Here is a 12,655-nt window from a genome sequence, read left to right on the forward strand (position 1 = left end):
CCGTGTCACCCAGATGTGCTCATACCCTCTGTTATCAGCAGCTGATCTTCATCTTTCGCAAGCCAGTTTCCCCCACCTAGGATTCAGATTGTATTGAAGCTAGATCCTTGATGCTCCCGGTACAAAGCGGTAAGGATTGCCTCTGAAAAAGCGCTACACTCTCTCTCTATCCTATCTGGCAAAGCTGTTTTCAAATAACGATTTGCTGAGGAGATGTTGATGCTCCACGAGTTGCAAGTTGAAAAACCACTCTTAGGGTGCCATGGGCAATTTTCCACATCGAGACATACTCAGGCTGTAATTGCGGGCGTGCTTTGGGAATTGTGAAAGCCAGGCTATTGCTTGACAGTCTGCACAGCAGCTGCCTGCCCTGGGACGCTGCAATTTGAAAAGCAGATGGAGAGACTGATACCATCGCCATTGAGAATAAAGGCAATTGCTTTGTGTCAGGTCTACTCATCAGCTACAATAATCAGGCTTAAGATATCTTAGTCACTGAATATATTGCACGATTGCTGGTCCTCCTCCTCATCTTCGTCTTCCCTTTTTTCTTTTAGTAAGATGGGCTGTGCTGATGGGCAGAGTCAATGTTTGGTAAACTGGAGATGAAGATCTGTCAACCACACCAAGCCACAAACACAATATAATGATATCCTCTTTCCCGCCCATGCAAAATCAAATCCAACACCTCCCTGGAATATATAAAAGAGAGGCTGATCCCAGCTCTGGATCCAGAGGGATTTGGCTTTCTTTGGGCACAGCACTCTCCAGCTATCCTTTATTTTATACTTTGCCCCAGCTGCTACTAGGCCTCTTCATTCTCTCTGTTGCTCCTTTGACCTGAACACAGCAATGTCTTTCCAGACCATCTGCCAAGGCTCCAAGGGGAGCAGAAGGGGCTACAGTTCATGCTCTGCTTTTGGTGGCGGCACTGGAGGTGGAATCAGGCGTAGCTATTCTTCATGCAGAGGATATAGCGGCGGTATGACAGGCCAATATGGTAGCAGGAGTCTCCATAACTATGGTGGAGTTACAAGGATTTCCTATGGATCTGGCTATGGAGGGGGCATCTGTGGGGGATATGGTGGTGGCTATGGAGGAATAGGTGGTGGCTATGGGATAGGAGGTGGCTATGGAGGAATAGGGGGTGGTTATGGAGGAATAGGAGGTGGTTTCGGTGGTAGAGGACTTGGCGGCCTTGGAGCTGGAGGTATTGGCAGTGTCCAAGTGGATCCAAATCTTCTGCGACCAGTCCGGGTAGAAATTGACCCCCAAATACAGCAAGTAAAAAATCAAGAGAAAGAGCAGATCAAAGTCCTCAACAACCAGTTTGCTTCCTTCATTGACAAGGTAGGTTAACAAAACAGAAAGTGCTATATTTTTGATTGGTGTCATGGAATGCATGTCAGCTGGTAAAACTTGATAAAATTTGTGCTTAACAATCTAGTAACATCTAAAGTTCCTGATGTGAATTCATTTACTAACCCTCTTTATTTGGAAATTACATTGAATATTCAAAGAAACTTTGATACCATGAGACCTACAAAGACTCCTAGTAACTATTTAAAATGCTTCTGTTCGTTGGGGTCTTGGAAATGGATGCATTGAATAGAAGGAAATGTCTGGGAAGTAGTAGAAAACTAGAAAAAGTGATTAGGGTGTTCATTATCAGATAGATTTTCAAAATGATTTCAGGATAACAGAAAGGGTTGCCACTTCTAAAAACTAGCATGTGTGGAATTTATAAGACAAAATGTAATTGATTGTCTTATATATGCCTGAATGTTTTCATACAACTTTTTAAAAAAAAGATATTTTGTAATGGCTAAATCAGCTGCTGGCCTCCAGAGTCCAAACCCTCCTACCTAAGCTGTAACTGGAGATGCCAAGGATTAAAAATGGCTCAGTGCAAATGCCAAGCATGAAAACTATCACAAGCTTTTCAAACAATGATGCTTTGTTACTCAAAACATTTGTGGCCATCATTTGTAGTCTGTTAAAAAAGAGGCAGCATTTGCATTCCTTGGATGAGTCTGTCTGGAATATTCTTGCTCAGCACAAGTAACCACATAGGCTCTTGTAAAGAGCCTGGGCCAGAATAGATTTTGAAGGATTTAGAACAAGCCCTTCATTGATTTCTACTGGCAGCTGAAAGAAGTCCAGTGAAATTCATGAACTTCTCAAAATGCTTGTGTCCTTTAGATCTTCATTTCATTCCCAGATGATCAGAGTTTCAATTTTACAAAGAAAAGAAAAGTAAAATAGAGAAGAGAACATAATGAGTTTGCTCCTGTCTCTCAAGTTAAGGTTCATTTAGCTGGAAGAGTCCAATGTTGCTGTTAATCTTTCCTACAGTTATCCCAATGTATTGTGATGGCAACTCCCTCAAATAATTTCTTTTATAGGTTCGCTTTCTGGAGCAACAAAACAAAGTATTGCAAACCAAATGGCAAATCCTCCAACAGCAAACACAAAGCATTGGCCCAACTTTGAATCTGGATGCCCAGTTCCAGCAGTTCCTGAATAGCTTGAGGAATCAGATTGAAAATATCCGCAGCCAGAAGGCACAGCTATCAACAGAGCTCCAAAGTATGCAGCATTATGTGGAAGACTACAAGAACAAGTGAGAACCTCAGAAACAACAGACCACTATGTCTCTTTCAGCTATTGGCACTTGCAGTCGGGTGATAGTCTGTCCCCTAGATGAACAGCAGATCACAATAATGCCACTGATCACAATCTTTTCCACAAAGAATGCTCTTTGGACGTGCTGCTCCAAGCCCTGGAGAACATAAATATTGCAGTCCAACATTATAGATCTAAGGTTGGGGGATAACATTACAATCAGTGTAGGAAGTTCCATGAATAAGGTGGGAGAATTAATTTCTTAATGCTTCTTTTATGAATTTGTTCACATTCTATTCATTGTGTTTATTATGATAGCTTTGTATTTATCTTGACTTCTTGTATTTCGTATTTAGCTTGGCTTCTGTAGTCTATGTGTGACTGCAGTCAAAGTCCTGGTCAAGAAATCAATAAACTCACCTTGCTTTTTCTTCTAGGTATGAAGAGGAGATCAACAGGCGCACAACGGCTGAGAATGATTTTGTTGTGCTGAAAAAGGTGAGAGAGAAACATCTGGCAGTTTGCTACAAACATGGAAGGCATAATCTAGAGACAGAATTGAATCGTACTTTAAGATTTCTCCAACTTTTAAGAACTAAGTCACCATGGTCAACAATTTGCATGTCCTTCCAATGTAGGCCTATCTTTTTGCTGTTCTTGATGCTGTTGCCAAAAATGCTACATGATGCAGTTATAGGATTACATTCCATATTTGAATCTCATTGCATATGGAAAAGTAGCATGGTATCAAATTATGAATCTCCTTAATAGTTTAGTTTAGTTTTAGTTTTATTAAATTTGTATACCACCCTACTCCCGAAGGACTCAGGGTGGTGAACAGGCACAGGATAAAATACAGAAGTACAAAAGTTAAAAACAATTTAAAACCAAATTAAATAATTTAGCCCACGACAATTAAAATCCCAATAAATTTAAAACAAATTAAAATTTCAATTTAAAATTTAAAAGAAAGGGGAGAAAAATTAGGCCAGGCCGGCTTGCTGGAATAAGAGGGTCTTAAGAGCACGGCGAAAGGTGCGTAGATCCGGGATCCTCCGTATCTCCGGGGGGAGCTCGTTCCAGATAGTGGGTGCCCCCACATACATTTGTTTTCCATCTTCAGGGAGCCTGACATATTAAAAGTATTTTGAAATGACACAAAACCATGAATAGAAAGGAGCAAATCTCTAGATTTTTGTTTGTCAAGTTCCATTTGTCAAGATTAATTGAGTTTTTTCTGTCAAGTTTATACAAAAATGTGAATGCATAATATTTTGATGCACATTTCTCTTGTTTAGAGTAGTATGCATATTCACTAGCAAGATTGCCCTGAAAAATATGTAGGTTTTGCAATTGTTTTCCTCTCACAAAGTGTATGGTATATATTTAGTAATTCTCTCTCTCCCTCTCTCTCTCCCTCTCTCCCTCACTCTCATCTACCTATCTGTCTAATCTCTATCATCTCACATTTTCCTAATCTTTATATGGCTTTTGTTATTAGCAAGCTGCACAGAGAATTAGACATGTTGAATAACTAATTTTGGTCCTCAGAGTTGGCTAAAAGTAATAATTTGACATTGAAATTAAAACTTATTATCCTCTCTCCTTAACCATTAAAAAGTATTATACACCTATTTATAAATTCAATAGCTCCTGATATGTTGGAACAGTAAACATGTTCTCCCTGTAATTCACAATGGACCCTTTTAGGTTAAGCTTTACACTAGTCATAAAGATGAAAAAATATATTTGTCTGGTTCACCTAAGCTTTGCATGGAACCTATTGCTTCATTTATAAAAAAAGCAAGGTATCATGTGTTGAAGCTTGCTGATACCTGATTTGATCTGAAAAGGTTTGCTGTTTGTAATTACTCAATTTATTTTATTTTTTTTATTTTATTTCAAATTTATATACCGCACCTTCTCCCAAGGGACTCAGGGCGGTGTACAGCCAGATAAAAACATACAATACAAACATTAAGAACAATTAAAAGAATATATATTAATTTGGCCCCAGTTTAAAATGACAAACCAATTAAAAATTAAAAAATTAAATTAAATTAATTTTTAATTAAAAATTTAAAATTTAAAAATATGTTAATGAAGAACAGAAACAGCAATTTTGTCCTGCTTATATATATTTTCTAATGTATTGTTTCTTCACATGTTACTGATGAGGTCTTTCAAAAACTGAGAGCTGAAGATTTAAAATTAAACAACCTAACAGGAACATACAAGGCTCTTTGTGTAGACTTGCTAAAAAGAATTCAGGTATGGTCCAACTGGTGATGAGACTTGTTGAAGATTTACACTGACATCTTTCTTGATCCTTGTAGGATGTGGATTGTTCCTATTTGTCCAAGAGTAACTTGGAAGCAAGAGTTGGTGCTTTGGCTGAGCAGATTACCTTCCTGAGAAGAATCTTTGAGGTGGTAAGGAATGGTTCCGTTCCATTGGTTAGAAAGAAGAGGGTAAATTCAGATTTGTCTTTCTGTGTACCATGAGTCTTTTCTCCCAAGAAAGAATCTTATTTCATAAAGGGCATGTTCACAGGACACACCCTTCAGCGATTTTGGTTACAAATGCAAAAAAACCTCCACATTATAACATCAAATGTTCTTAGAATGGTGAGATGGCTGACTTGCTCTTCCTTTTTCACCCATCTAAAAACAAAGGTGACTGGAGATCCTAGACACAGGACGGAGGAAAACCATTCCTTCTTCCAGCTCTCTTTTATGGGTAGTCATCGACTTACAACAGTTTCTTTAGTTGTGTTCAAACTTAAACAACAGCACTGCAAAAAGTGATTTATGATCATTTTCCACACGACTGTTGCAGCATCTCCATGGTCACATGATCAAAATTCAGACGCTTGGCAACTGACTCATATTTATGATGGATGCAGTATGCTGACGTCATGTGATCACCTTTTGCAACCTTCTGACAAGCAAAGTCAATGGGGAAGCAGATTCACTTAACAACCATGTTACTAACTTAACAACTGCAGTGATTCACTTAATAACTGTGGCAAGAAAGGTCACAAAGTGGGGCAAAACTCATTTAACTGTCTCCTTTAGCAACAGAACCTTTGGACTCAATTGTGGTCATAAATCGTGGACTACCTGTACTTTAAAGAATCTTTTTGTACATCATTATTGCCACACGAAAACATATCCAGATGCCACAAAGTTTAGTTAACCCCTCTTTAACTATCCCTCCTGAGTTTGAATGCAAGGAGGGCCATAGGGAGGTCAGTAAACAGGGTTCAATAGCCTTCATCTTAACTCTCATTCTGAGCCTGTAGGGAGTTTGAATGTCATGCTTCCTCTAACCTTGTTAGGGATCAGTGTGTGATACAAACAAGCCCCAGACAGACCCAGTGCTTAAAAGGAAAGAGATGAAGCATCAGATAAATGGACAGAAGATCAAAACTAAATAGCCATGAGGTGACTTATGCAGGGAATCCTCACTTTTGCTTACTGAAAATCCTCATTATGTTCTGCCAGCCATGTTTTTTTTTTTTTTTTTACCGCTTTACCACATTTCTCATCGCCCTGAAGTTTAGACATTTATTTTAAACTGAAAGTCCTAATTCTGTCCTGGATTCCATTTGTTTAAAAACCTTACTTCCTTTTATTTTGAAAAACTGTCCTTTGCATTTGCAATTTAAACAACTCAGATCTGGAAAATCTTTCAAAAAAGTGTTGTTTTTTTAAATTATACAGGGAAAGACCCAGATTTGGCCAAAGCTTTTTGTGTTACAGAATGAAATAAGCTTTTGTAAAAGAAACACCAGAAGGGGGTTCTAAATAAAATTATGAATTAAAAAATGCATGGTATGGGGAGTAAAAATAATAATTCGTGAGTAGTGAAATAGGGGAAAAGTGAGGCAGATTGCCAACCTAACTCATGCTTTTTGGATTCTTTATAGGAAATTTCTCAGTACCAGATTGGAGGCCAAGATACCTCAGTAGTAGTGAGCATGGATAATAATACCCACTTGAATTTGGAAGGTATTATTGATGAAGTAAGAAGCCAGTATGAAGAGATTGCTCGCAGTAGCCGAGCTGAGGCTGAGGCTTGGTATCACTCTCAGGTAAGCAATTGCACTGAGACAAGGAAATAAAATCCCCTAATTTATCCTATGCTTTTCCAGGAAGCAAGAACTCCTGAAGATTCAAACTACAGAACCACAGAACATTGCAGAAGGGACTTTCTGCTTCTACTCATTTGCTGAGACTACTATTTAAATGGTTGTTCTCTTTCTCCATGCGGTCCCTGCAAATTGGACTTCAGTTTCTCTGCAGATTTCTAAAACTGAATTTGTAATTCCCTCACCAAAGTACAATATAGATAATTCTCTGAAGAAAGCCTTTTGGCAACAAATGCCATGACTGATATTCTCAGGACAGATCAGCTTTCCCTTGTCTGGCATTTTCCAAAGTTGTAAAATACTTATCTTGTAAGTTCTCAGCTGGGCTAACTAGGGATTCTGGGAAATACAGTCCTGCCTCATCTGGAAGAGGCCAGACTGAGGAAGGCCGGGAGTGATAAGGGCTAAAAATCTTGCCAAGGAGCAACCAATCAGTCCTAAAGATGCCCAATCTCAGTGCTGACACACAGGCTAGAAATGAACAATGATAGTGAGCTGTGGGGACCCTATTTTAATCAATCTTTTTAGGTTTTTAAGCCTCTTCATTTTCTGAACAATGTGACAAAAAGCAATTATCTGAGGCAAAATGGTCCTTCAATATCCATGACAGAGGTTAATACATCATTTGTATAGACTCTTCAACCATGCCCAGATTCGGCCAATTACAATGTGACTTAAAATGATTTAGCAGCTTCTGCATCTTGGCCCTAAGTTCTTAAGTATGGACTCAGTACTCCCAATGCTTTACAAAGCCCTTTCTGGGAATCATGATAATCAAACTGATGTCAAACCAATATAAAGTGTGAAAGCTATGGCTCTTTGGAGGTGGCTGAAGTACAACTTCAAGCATCCTTTACCATTAACTATGCTGGCTGGGAATTGTAATTTAGGAATGTTTGTTCGGCCATCCTTTGCCATCCCTGAGCTATTCTGCTTCCATTGTCATCCACTGGGCTGATGCAGCAGAATGGATAATTACACTTTTTCTGCCCAACAGTTTGAAGCTCTGCAGCACACAGTAGGACGGCATGGTGAGAATCTGCGCAACACCAAGCAGGAGATTCAAGAGTTGACTAGGAACATCCAGAAACTGCGTTCAGAAATTGAGCATGTCAAGAAGCAGGTATGGAGTGTGCAGGGAAGGATTACAATTCAATCTCCTTGGGAGATGCAGGTCACTTTATGAGTGTTGAATTCACCTCTACAAAGGGAAAGAATCTCTTAGTGAAAGTTTATGCAAATTTTTCTTCTAGGACACAAAGTGCCTATTTTTTAAATCATTTATTTTAAGTGCATGCTTTTTTAATCATTTGATTTAAGATCTTGAAGCATTTCTGTTTCTCAGGCAGATAACATTCTGACTCAGTAACTTAACACATTTCATTGAAACTTGCCAAACTCCTTTTAAATTACTTCTCTCATCTTTCAATGGGGTAAGAGTTGAACAACAGCACCACATATCTTGTTGCATGATCGTAGCTGAGCTTTCTTCAAGATTCATAAGATGAATTGCATTATCTTTATATAAGTCCAGGTGTGACATTGTTGGCTTGGGTAGCAAAATGGAATGGGTGTTGCAATGTAAATTACATTGGTTTGGGGATAGAATCTTTTCTGCACTGAACCAGTGGTTGAAAAGGAAAGGCTGTGTACCAACAAAGGGCTGTAGTTCATGGTAGAAGACTGGTTTGGCAGGAATAATGGGCTGGAGAATCTTCATAAATCTTTAAATCTTAAAGATCTGCTATTTGTCATTGTCAGCAATTCTGAACTGGATGAGCCAATGGTTCAACTGTGTTCCTCGTTCTTAGCCTCTTAATAATTTTAATCTGCTCTTTAGTGGTTCATGGGAGAACATGTTGCAAGTGGGAAGCTCAAGTGTTGATGCATCTAGCTGAAAAGAATCTGTTCTGCTACACATATTTTATGCAGCATATAGGTAAAGAATCTCTTCACAGATTCTCAACACAGAATCCTCTTTGTTTATGAGGCTTGTCCCCCAGCCTCAATCAAGATCCATAGACACTGTTTGGGACTGGGGAGGGAACAATAAATCAAGCCTTGTCCCAAAGATAATTTTTTTCAAGAGGAACCTGGACTTCCTTTGTTTTTCCTTTTTTTTTTTTTTAATTTGATTTATATGCCGCCCTTCTCCGGAGACTCAGGGCGGCTTACAATGCTTTAAGCAATAGCCTTCATTCTTTTGTATATTTTATACAAAGTCAGCTTATTGCCCCCACAAACTGGGTCCTCATTTCACCTACCTTAGAAAGGATGGAAGGCTGAGTCAACCTTGAGCCTTGGAGAGATTCGAACCAGCAGAAATTGCAGGCAGCTGTGTTAATAACAGGGTGCACTAAACCCTTGTACTATCAAGGCTCTTTGAAGATGTTTTGCTTATCATCCAAGAAGCTTCTTGGATGGGAAGTGAAATGTCTTCAAGGAAAAACAAAGGAAGCCCAGGTTCTTTTGAAAAAAAAAAAAAGCATATTTGGGACAATCATGTCTTGGACAACTGAGAATATTCATAGGTATGTTAAGCCTTGCAACAAGAAGCTTAAAGAATTTTCTAAGATATGTCTTTTCCATGCTGATGCCTGTAGATTGCTGAAGTGCATTAGGAGATTGTTAAGAGAAGTAAGAAGAGTTCCCATTTCAGCTGGGCCCAGATATAAGTCCATTCACAGAAAAGTACTACATTGGTCTACCATAGTATGGCTGGAAAAGGCCTTCTGAAGAGGTGCCTGATCTGGCTTGATATAAGGAATTTTCTTACAACTCCCGCATCAACTCAGAGGTGGTATAAGGAAATCACCATCTTACTTGGAGAAATAAGGGAAAGAAAGCATCCTCGTTTACAATCTCAAAATTGAAAAGCAGAAGGAATCATAGTAACAGGGTTCCGTGTTTTAAAGGGATGATAATTGAAAAAAAGTGGAGTGTAAAATGATTTAGCTCTCTAACTCCATTATATATTGATGGTGCTTCAGAAAAGAACAATAGCAAAAAAATTGTGTCAGAGAAGCTTACATTTAGGGCTTGCCTGGACAGAAATTCCGAATCCATTAGAGTTGGCATCTTATACATTCAAATAAATAAAAAGTAATAATACATTTTTAAAAATTGGATTGAGCATCTGGGCTGACAGCTGGAACATGAGAATAAAAAAGACTTATTTTTTCTTCAAGTCCACTTGAAGAAAAAAAAAAAAAGCGAAAGCTATATTGTATAGAAAGTATATTTCTAAAATAAGTTGCCTAAAGAAAAATAGCTTACACTGGGGAATTTATATTTTAAAAGCCTACATTGAGGAAATGTAAATTAGCAAAGAATGATATCATGGAATTTAATACTAGAGATTGATATTATCTTGAGATCATTTATGTTAAAACGTAATTAGATGTAATTATGTTAAAATACTCTGCATTTGGATAGCTGAAAAAAAGCTGAGTTTTAACAGATCTTTTTTTAAAAACAAAACAAAACAGTGAACTCAGAACACTAACATGGATTAATTATTTTTTCTGATCTGGACATCTCTAGCTCCCAAGTGCTATCATGCAAGTGATAGTGCAGAAGTATCCCATTATTTATGGTGGGTTTATATTTATGCATTTATTTAGTGGGGAGAGAAAAACTCAGAACTATTGGTGGAAGCCCCTGGAAAATTTCCCAAATGAAATAGAATCACGGCATGATAAATACTTCATCTAAAAGGAGTTAAAAAGATGTTCATGGTGGCAACTAGAGCTGTTTGTTACCTCCGTTGCCTTGCAGTATGCTAAATTGCAGTCTGACATTGCTGAAGCTGAGGAACGTGGTGAACTGGCTCTCCGAGATGCTAAGCAAAAACTGCACGACTTGGAATGCGCCTTGGCGAAAGACAAGGAAGAACTGGCTCGCCTCCTGAAAGAGTACCAAGAGCTGCTGAACATCAAGCTTGCTCTGGACATTGAAATTGCCATGTACAGGAAACTGCTGGAAGGAGAAGAGAGCAGGTTTGTCTGCTGGTCCCTTTAAGGAGTGAGACTGCTTTTAAATGGGACAAGTGTCCACAAACTAAATCTGGCTAAAAATCTACCAATAGATATAAATGGCGTCAATTTAAATATCTGAATAATTGGATATTGTCTTGTCAATATTTAACACCCTAATTTGGGGAAAGAGGTTTAATTTGGAACTTCTGGAGCTCTGACTTGCCTTTGGAAAGGCTGATGTGCTTCATGCCATGTGGGTACTCCAGGTCTCACTCTCTACCTTACCTGGATTCCAAAGGTGTTCCCTTTGTGGGTTGGTTTGCAGGTAGGACATGGGGATTCATGAGTGGGAGGAGGGGAAATCCATCTTGCAAACAACAAATCGGTTAGGTGATTTGTGCTTGTCAGTTTCAAGCTGCAGCTCATAATTCTATGATTCATATATAGTAGACTATCATATGGAAATATCACTCAACCTATTGGGCAATTGTCTATTTCACGAAGGAGAATTTTATTCAAAAATCACCTGTGTTTTTTGCTTTAAACAGGCTCTGTGGCTCAGGATCTCAAGTCCATGTCTGTAAGTAGCTTATGCCTTCCCCTGAATATATTTACAGTTTTTAAAGTTGTGAAGATGTGCGTACTAAATCTGTGTTTTCTTTACAGCTGTGCGGGATAGTGGCTTCGGTGGTGGCTTTGGAGGTGGCCTCGGTGGCTTTGGAGGTGGCCTCGGTGGCGGCATTGGAGGTGGCATCGGTGGCGGCATTGGAGGTGGCATCGGTGGCGGTTTTGGAGGTGGCCTCGGTGGCTTTGGAGGTGGCATCGGTGGCAGCATTGGAGGTGGCATTGGCGATGGCATTAGAAGTGGTGCCAGTGGAGGTAGCTGTGGCTACGGAAGTGGAGGCTATGGTGGCATGAGAAGTAGTGGCGGTTCTGTCTGTGGAGGAGGAGGTGGATTCTCTCACGGCTTAGGAAGTGGTTCCAGCACTGTCATCCGAAGAACCACCGCGTCCAGCTCGTGCACCAAGTCAAGTGGAAGATATTAGGTATCTCTCCCAGTCACCCCCAAAGGAAAGGAACATCTTTTAGCTGCTTGTGTTAACACAACTCTTTCAGTCCCATTCTGGCAACCCAGAAAAGAACAAACAGTGTCTTCTAAAGCCCAAGATCTGGTCTCTATTTCCCTCCCAGAGGAAACCTGCAGCCAGCCCCCGCAGAGGAGGTCATTGTCCATCTAACTTCTATTGCTTTTGATGACCAGTCATGAAATGGTAACCAAATTCCATTTTAGGACATCCAAGAGAGAAACGCTTGAAAGAAAGGGGAGATGAATCAACCATGAATCTGGGTTTTGCGTCCTTAAGTATGCTGTATATATTTGGCCTAGTTTGTGGCTGCCAAATAGTGATGTGCATGAAAGAGATCTTTCCTCACTGCCTGGAGTCTTCTTCCCATCGATGGTTCTCGTCAGTCTTGCTATAGTTCCCTGCTTCATTGAGGAGATCATTTGTTTTCACTGTATATGTTTGGTCGATGTTAGGCAGGTCAAACTTGTACTGCTAAGTTAAATGCCAATTTTCTTAAACCACCACTGCATTTTCAATCAACAGTTGGATTTTCAGAAAGACAGGGTTCTGCAGAATCCTGAGCAATCAACAATTCATGGTTAGGAAATCAGGAATCAAGGACTGTATTGTGAAAACATTCAATCTTGGGCCAGTTTTGCGGACTATGTTGCACCTATCTTCATTTCTTAGGCTTTCTTTCCCATTTTCTTAGGAGCTGATCATTTTCAATAAACTGCAGTCAAGTTAAACGTTGTCTCTCTTTTTTTTAAATGGTTGGTTTCACACATTTCATTTTACTTCAAAAAATGGAACATCCGTGAAGTGGCTTGCAC

The 12,655-nt window shown here is 39.3% G+C and overlaps 1 protein-coding gene across 1 annotated transcript; it reads left to right on the forward strand.

Annotated features, from left to right (window-relative positions):
* The first annotated feature begins 852 nt into the window (after positions 1–852).
* On the forward strand, positions 853–11,801 carry LOC139310694 (keratin, type II cytoskeletal 5-like). The gene is made up of 9 exons (XM_070934904.1): positions 853–1,350; positions 2,406–2,623; positions 3,063–3,123; positions 4,962–5,057; positions 6,557–6,721; positions 7,776–7,901; positions 10,556–10,776; positions 11,304–11,335; positions 11,422–11,801. Exons 1-9 carry the CDS (start codon positions 853–855, stop codon positions 11,799–11,801), a joined length of 1,797 nt encoding a protein of 598 aa, XP_070791005.1.
* Positions 11,802–12,655: the final 854 nt, after the last annotated feature.

Source organism: Pituophis catenifer, unplaced genomic scaffold (assembly GCF_029215685.1).
Source record: "Pituophis catenifer annectens isolate HBS135680 unplaced genomic scaffold, rPitCat1.0.hap2 SCAF_2, whole genome shotgun sequence".
NCBI lineage: Eukaryota > Metazoa > Chordata > Lepidosauria > Squamata > Colubridae > Pituophis > Pituophis catenifer.

Coding starts and splice junctions, on each gene's coding strand:
- LOC139310694 (XM_070934904.1), top strand. CDS start 853: ATGTCTTTCCAGACCATCTGCCAAGGCTCCAAGGGGAGCAGAAGGGGC. Junction 6,722..7,775: donor AGGCTTGGTATCACTCTCAG/GTAAGCAATTGC, acceptor TCTGCCCAACAG/TTTGAAGCTCTGCAGCACAC. Junction 7,902..10,555: donor TTGAGCATGTCAAGAAGCAG/GTATGGAGTGTG, acceptor GTTGCCTTGCAG/TATGCTAAATTGCAGTCTGA.